The sequence below is a fragment of the Aptenodytes forsteri genome, unplaced genomic scaffold, assembly GCF_000699145.1.
Source record: "Aptenodytes forsteri isolate BGI_AS27 unplaced genomic scaffold, ASM69914v1 Scaffold147, whole genome shotgun sequence".
NCBI classification, from domain to species: domain Eukaryota; kingdom Metazoa; phylum Chordata; class Aves; order Sphenisciformes; family Spheniscidae; genus Aptenodytes; species Aptenodytes forsteri.
This window is the reverse complement of record NW_008795320.1, coordinates 563,160-570,857: the sequence shown is the minus strand read 5'-3', so window position 1 is coordinate 570,857 and position 7,698 is coordinate 563,160. Positions and strand designations below refer to the sequence as shown.

At 47.6% G+C, this 7,698-nt stretch overlaps 1 protein-coding gene across 1 annotated transcript; it reads right to left on the bottom strand.

Moving 5' to 3' along the window:
• Positions 1-825: 825 nt before the first annotated feature.
• Positions 826-7,691, bottom strand: ARMC6 (armadillo repeat containing 6). Its single transcript, XM_009279751.2, has 8 exons — positions 7,594-7,691; positions 6,873-7,025; positions 6,340-6,422; positions 5,031-5,601; positions 4,396-4,541; positions 3,682-3,813; positions 3,010-3,147; positions 826-2,144 (listed from the first exon to the last, which is right to left on the bottom strand). The coding sequence occupies exons 2-8, from the start codon at positions 6,991-6,993 to the stop codon at positions 1,932-1,934; spliced, it is 1,404 nt and encodes a 467-aa protein (XP_009278026.1). The 5' UTR covers positions 6,994-7,025; positions 7,594-7,691; the 3' UTR covers positions 826-1,931.
• Between the last annotated feature and the right edge of the window lie 7 nt (positions 7,692-7,698).

Sequence of the window (7,698 nt, the reverse complement as noted above, 5' to 3'; positions counted from 1 at the left end):
ATGCGCGGCCCCTGCGTCCCGCGTGGCAGCGTGGGGTGCCTGGCCCCGGTGTTCCCTAGGGCAGCGTGCAGTGCCCGGCTGGTGCGTCCTGCAAGGCAGCACACCCGCGCCTGGCTGGTGGGTCCTGCAGGGCAGCGTGCCACGCCTGGCCTGCAGCTGCCTCCCGGCAGGGCTTTGCCCGACAGCCCCTTCACCCCGGATCGTCCGTTCCCCATGGCCCAGTCAGGGATTAAAACCGAAAGACCGCAGCTAGAGGGAGCTCAGCATTACACCGACGCTTGTTTAAAGCAGAAGGAAAATAAATCCGAGCTTTCCTGCCACCGTGGAGGAACCCCATGTTTGATTCTCTCGCAGCACCGCATTAAGCTTTGGTGCTGCTCCTCACCCACCCCAGACCCACCAGCGAGGCAAAGCCTGAGAGCGCTAGGCTGCACCAAACACGCTCCCCAGAGCAATCAGGCGCTCTCTCCAACACAGGGCACCCACAGGACTGGGACCTCAGGGTTTCTTCATCAGCTCTGCTTGCCCGCTCTGGCACAAAGGAGCGAGGCACCTTCACCGGAGGATCTTGGCTAGGTCAGAGCAGTGCACAAACACACCGAGCTGTTTACACAGCAGGAAGAGAGGAGATGCAGGCAGCCTCTCCTCGTACAAACACTCACGTGGGGGCTAGAAGCCTTTGAAGAACACAATGACCTTCGCTATCTGCTGGCAGATAGCGCAGGGCTGCAGGAGGCTCTACTTACAAACTCATCAGCAAGGCATTTCCACCACCTTTCTTTTCCTGTCTCAGAAAGGCTCCATAAAGAGCCAACCACCCTTGTACATTTTTACGTTTTATAGGGTCAACATTTCTACAGAGTATCACGTTAGAAAACATCCACTCAAGTACAACATCAGTAGCAGCGCAGGAGAAAGGTTCAGCGCCCAGAGCAGAGCTGGTAACAACGCAGCCCAGCAAGAAATAGGAACCACGTGGCTGGGGGCACACAGAAGCCTTTAGCTGAGACTTCAAAGCCTTTCCAGATGTTTCACCTCTCCTGTTTTGCCCCCCAAGTCCACAGTTGTCTTCAGTCCACGAGGCACACGGCCTCTTCATTACAATTAGAGCACTCTTGGATTCAGGGAAGCACCGCCCTGCCAAGATATAAGCAAATCCCGGGCTCCCCAGTGCTGGCTTCCCGCTGTGTGGTGCCACTGCCAGTTTGTCCCTGCTTTGAAACTACCATCCTCGCTACCAGTCCCCAACTTGCTCATCTCACTGAAAGAGAACATGAACTTTCCTCCTGGATGCAAATGGCATCATCATAAGGTATGTTGCTTTGGGCCATACTATCCCAAATCCTTACTTTGCTTTTGTTTAAAATGTTACGTTGGCTGAAAATCCAAAACAAAGCAGCAACACAGAATATGGTCAGCAGTAAAATAACGGTTAGTAGAACAGTACAACAGGACAGAACACATTCACAAATGATGGGATTCCTCCTCAGCCATCCCATTACCAGATCAGGCTGCCAGCCTCCATCAGCAGAGAGCGGAGGAACAAATCAGAACCAGCTGCCACGGAACGTACCAAACTCCTACCAGAAAAGATCCACTTTTGCTCTTACTGTATAGAACAGAGCACATGGGAGCGGCCCTGTTCTGTACACAAGTAACATACATAATAACAGGGGAGAGCAGATCATCTTCAGGCATTAGATGATTCGGGGAATGATTACAACACAGAGTTGATTTGCAGCCTGTGAATGCATAAAGCCATTTCAGCTGTAGCTCCCAATAAAAAGTTCACCACAGCCTCACAAGCCAGGCATTTGCTTCAGATATTCCAGTTCAATGTAACTGCAAATTAATCCATGCCACTTTGTTTCCCCCCTTAGACTTCATGTACATAGACGTCTTGAAGCTCCACTGCTCAGTGGAGCGATGATTCACTGAGCTAGGCTTCCCTTCTGACCTGTCCACAGCTCTCGGAGCTCCACTTTGCAGCCAAGATCCCTCAGTGCAGCTTTGGCCACGTCATCGCAGTCCTTGTGTGTTGCGCGAGCTTCTGTTATTAGGTTCTCAGCTCCCATCTCTAAGATGGGCTGAGAAAAGTCCCGGCTCCGGGAGACCAGGTTGCGGATCAGCATGCAAGCCTGTTTCTGAGGAGAGAAGTAAACGAGAGATATTAGCATCTTTTGTAGGGAATACCATCCATGTAGGATGCCAGCACACACAAAGAAGACGTGGCTCCTACTAAAGAACCTTTTCTGGGCAACCAAACGTGAGATGCCGTAGACAGCAACAAACTATTTCCTGGAAGAATAAAATCCACGGACAAAAGCACGGCTGCTATTTCTCATTGAAGTTTATACAACAAAACCTTCTGCTTCTGTCAGAACAGCAGCAAATCTCAAACACCAGCCAGGCAATATTGAGTACTTCTTTAAATAATGCTAAGACAGACTTCTCCAGTTACAGCAGGCCCACTTTTCTACCGCCTGGTATGCTCTTCCAGGCACCTTCCCTGGCAGTTAGCTTCAACTACTAAATATATTCTATGGTATTTTAACACTCTGGAGAGCACAAAAGTGGACACAGGACCTACTGAGACTTGCATGAGAAACCAGAGGCTAACTTCTTGCCATGTAGGTGTTCTATTCAACTCTGGAGAACAGATGGCAACGTCTCCTATAGGACAGATAACATCGTAGCACAGGCTGGGTCTGAAGGAGCCTATCCTCATCCTGCTCTTTCGAGGAGGAGGAGGAGTCGTAACGCCTGGAAGAGAAGCATGGCATTCCACAGTCGCTTGAACCTGAATTCAGGTGGATTTGAAACCCAAATTAACTTTTGCTCTGATCACATCAGGGTGACAGATGTAGGGAGTCCTGCATTCAGATGCTGCATTCCCAACATAGTCAGAACCTTTTCATATTTGCCAAGAAAAGGACAAAACCCCAGTGAAGCAGTGAACACAGGCAACACCAATCCTGAATAAATAATCAAGTGCTCTGAGGCAAATACCTGTACGGCCACTTCTCGTGGGTGTGCTTTCATAGCCTGAAGAGCTGCCAACGCCCCTCCGCCTTCCATGATGACATTACAGTTCTCAGGTTTGCGCAAAGCCAACACGCACAAGGCTGCACAACCCTGCTCACAGATCTGCAAGACAAAGGGCAAGAGACACTCACGGGCTGAAAATGTTGCTTTAGGGAAAAAAGTGTTTGGAGTTTGTTTCCTTTTTTGACGATTTTTAAAATTTATTTTTAATTTTATAAGTTTCTTCCACTGAAACATCCTGCTTCTCTGGCATAAACCAAGTTTTACACCTCAGAGGTGTTTACACCTCAGAGGTGTAAAACTGTATCCAGCATCCATCTGATTGAGGAACAAGAAAAAATCCCAGTATAATAAGGTGGACATACCTTTACATTTACACAAATATTTGCCAAAGCATGCACTTAACCACTCTACAACAACTGGATGTTAAAGGTTTAATACATTGCTCAGCTGCAATCATTTAACAACTGTACTTAGAATGTATCTGCTCTCAGCATAAGCTGTTTATCACAAGTCAGAGCAACGCTGTGCGTTGTTCCCCTACACAAGACGAGATAACACAGCTACATGATGCAGCCCAAACCTGATCTCCGTTCCCAGCCCCGGTGGGACTTCATCAACCACTTAGGTGCGTACCTGAGGGTTGGCAAGGTGATGGCTTATAGCGAGCACAATGAGGTCCGTTCCCCCAGCATTAACGATGGCATCTTTCACATCGTCATTACCCGCAACCGCTCGGATGGCGCTCAGCACCTGCTTCACCACGTCCTGCGTTCATCAAGAAAAAACAGCTTAGAAAGCTGCAGAGAGAGTTTTACAGACTTTTGAAAGCCAACCAGCACGTCCCCCAGCAACTCCATTCAAACAGCTGTAATTCCCAGTTATGAACAGCAACACTCTTCTCAGTCACTCACATCTCAGACGCATTTTTCTTGCTAGACAGAGTAATAAGGAACCTTGTTAGTTTGGCAGAGGTTTTCAGAGAAGCTTAAAGAATCGAACACCAAGCCTCTGGGACCCGAGCATCTAAATCCTCTTGAATCTCTTCTAGCTAGAATGGTGGAAAACCAGAAGCTCAGCTTTTCCGGGAGCAAGCTGAGTTCTGCTTGTGGAGGACAGAGGAAGTAACTATGAGCACGGGGCTCAGAATGACTACATTCTTATCTGACAAAGCACGTGTAACCTAGTTCTGTGTATAAGGCCATAAACAGAGATCAGTGGTTGGGTTTCAACCCTTAACTGCACCTAAAATAATGCATAGTCTAAGGCCCATTCACAGCCAGGACTTTAAACCGAAAAGCACGCCCTGCTGCATTACCTCCATTCCCAAGTACACTTTATATCGCTCACCGGATGGTCGATGCAGTCAGCCAGGAGAGCCACCATAAAATTTAAGCCGCCGAGGTCCACAATTTCTTGACAGAATTCATTCCTGACAGAGAGGCGAGAAAGGGTGGCACACAGTTCACTGAGAACACTGGAGTTATCTGTGAATGCTGCAGAGGAGAGATGATGAATGGAGTAACTACGAGGAAGGAGGGGTGCTGCAGAATCAAGGTGTTTTACCTTGCTTCATTGAAAAAAAAAAAAAAAAAACTAAACAGGGAACAGTGAATTTCCCTTTATGTATTAAAACACATAAGCACAGATGACATCCTGTTCACCCTGTATCTAGGCTGAGACAGAGTATCTTTCCTTGGCAAGAATGCAGCACCTCAGCAGGGATAATGTGCCTGTAAAATACTTCTTAGATAGACTGACAAATAGCTCTGATAACTGTCACCTTGGTGCTGCTGATAGCCTCTGGAGCAGTCACATTATTTTTCTCTTTTGGGGGACATTTCGTCAAAAGAATTAAACATCGTTTTAGTGGCAAATTTCTGAATCATCTCTGGGGAGCTTCCAGTTACAACAAAGCACAGTTTTGAGATAAGAAAGCACAGATGATTCAAAATTGGGATCAACGGTCATGGGGTTCATTTTACCTTTTGCAGCTTCAATGAGGACTCTTAACCCATCATTTTCCAGCACAATCATTTTGGCATGATCATGAGCATGACCAAAGGGCACGCGGATGTCATCATCAAACGTCATGATCCTGAGCGCTGAGGAGGCCATTCGGACGACATCGGCACTGTCTCCGTGCTGGACTATAGCTCCAGTCAGAAGTGGGAGAACCCCACCTTTCACAAAGTCCTGACGGTTCTGCTCGTGTTTCAGACAGGCATGCCGAATGCATCGGATCCCAGCCAGCGTCATTTCCGCATCCTCCCTATATTCTTTCAGAGTTTGTAGCAGTAGATCCTGGCCAGCGGAGTCAAGTAGGTCTGGCTGCCCATCCAAGATGGCAGACAGAGTATAAAAGGCTTTCAGCATTAAATTTCTGTCTCCTGAAGCCAGCTGGCAGGCAGAGAATACCACAGAATAGGCACCATTCTGCCCAGCCAGGTAGCGGAAAGCCAGCTGTTCTTTGCACTGATCAGTAAAGACCACTAGCTGCTCGGCCATCTCAGCAAGATCAGAGTCGGCAACGGCTCTCCCAAGGGAATCTAAAGTCTAAAGAAGAGAACAAGAGTTAACTTTTCGATCTGAACTGTGAAGGAACAAGAACAGTTCTTTATAGTCAGTCAAATTTGTTTATTTGTAATAATAGTCTTCTTTTAAATTTAAACTTAGTTTGACATATCAAAGAAACGGCTGTCTCAAAGAGCAGCATTTTGTCTTCATGCACGGGACCCTTGGAGGAACGGGGGCTTCCCTGTACTTCTGCCATCAACGTCACGCCATCACCGTATGCCAGTCTGACCAGCAGTAGGTGAATTGGGTCCAACCAGCACATTTCACGGGGGTCAGTGGTGCGCACGAGTATTTTTATATTCTTGCTGGTGAGGGACTGTATTCAATCTTTTCATCTACCTTCAGAAGGGCTAGATAACAGCTACCACTTAGGTTACTTGTATTTCTTTCACTGAAGTTCTTCTGTGGTTCGAGTTTACCTGACAACAGCAGAACCTGCTTCTAAGTTATGAAAGGGCAGTCTCTGCATTTCCTAGGCAGGAGATACTGGCATTTTGCACTTACACAGATACTTCCACTGAAAAGTGCAAGCTAGCTCTTTGAACCTTTATATTATTCCTAGTTTGCAGAATAGATGGGATTAACTGCTTGTTGAAGAGCTCACAAAGAAATGGGACAGAGGCAGACGTAGAAGGTATGTCTCATTATTCTTAGTCTATTACTTAAACTATTATATAACGCTGATCCTTAGAAGACAACATAAATTTGTGCTCCTACCAGCAAAATTTCATGCTTTTGCTTTTGACCATTTTCAGAGGCAGGCTGCCGCACAGCTTTCACAATATTGCTTAGGTCAACACCTAAAAGGAAAAACAAAAACAAGATTAATATTAGTTACAGGAGCTCGGGTAAAATTCGTCAAGTCAACCACAGCGAACAAAGAAAAACTTATTGTAAAGCATAGATCAATGCACAAAGATGCGGAAAGGCTGCCAAAGTTCTGGCTAACTATAATGGTCAAATATGTCCTGGAACAAAGCATCAATTCTAGCTAAATGCCAACTGGGAAAAAAAAAGAGTTCAATTCCATTCACCAAATTGCACCCTGCAGTTTCACCTAACGCAGTTTTTCAGTCATAATTACTTCATGAAACTAGGTTAGCGTTAATAGTATCTATGTTCCACTACACAAAGGCTTCTTTTCAATGCTGGATGATCAATCTTTGCACGCAGGTTCTCTTAAGTTTTGAGATATGTAAAACCTCAGTCTGCAATAACCTGAACTGCAAAAGTAGATGAATCTACAATACCTTGGGACTCAAACTGCTGCACAGCTTCTCTCACAGCCTCTTCCGGATCCATTTCAAATTCTGTAATGTTTTCTTGCACTGCATCATCAAATGTTTCCTGTGCAATCTGTTTCGATCCCATTTTACTTGGATGGGGCAAACTGCTTCCTCGTCCTGTCATTAAGATAGTCCACAATTAGTTTTGGTGCAAAACCTTCTAAGGATAATCAGAAACAAAGGAAGTGACTTGCTCTTTTCCAAAACAAAAGCACAGAACTTGAAACCAAATATATATAGTCAAAAGGATGGTTTTGTTTTGTTTTTTTTAACGGGCAGAAATATACCAATTAAAAGAAATAAGGAGGAATTTCAGAGGCCCAGGATTTGGATTGGGATGCCGTTGCTGCTCTGCTGTGGATGGGTGTGTTACCATGACACGGCTCTCACCACACCTCGCCTGCCGGAGGGGCACGGCGGGCAGCCTGCCCAGACACACAGGGCTCCGAGACCCCACACACTCGAGGGCTAACACAGCCCGGAGCCCCTCGGCCTGCCTCTGTCCCCGCTCCCGCAGCAGGGCCCGGTTCATCCCCGCATCCCCCTCAGCAGGCCCAGCCGGCCAGGCGGGCCCAGCCCCTCAGTCTTTCGGCGAGGCCTGCCCCGGAGAGGGCCCAGGAACCGGGCGCGGGTACTGGGGGAGCTCCCGGGCGCCCAACGGGCCCCGGTTCTCCTCACGACCCACCTCCGTCCCTCGCCGCCCGCAGCGCCGCTCCCTGACGAGCTCCTCCCGCCTGACAAAGAGCAAGCGGGCTGAGAGGACCGGCCCTACTCGGCCGCCGCACACAGC

Excerpts from the sequence above, each read along its gene's own strand:
- ARMC6 (XM_009279751.2), bottom strand. The coding sequence starts at position 6,993 with ATGGGATCGAAACAGATTGCACAGGAAACATTTGATGATGCAGTGCAA. Across the intron at positions 5,602-6,339 it reads AAAAGCATGAAATTTTGCTG|ACTTTAGATTCCCTTGGGAG; the intron begins GTAGGAGCACAA and ends TCTCTTCTTTAG. Across the intron at positions 4,542-5,030 it reads CCTCATTGAAGCTGCAAAAG|CATTCACAGATAACTCCAGT; the intron begins GTAAAATGAACC and ends TCTCCTCTGCAG.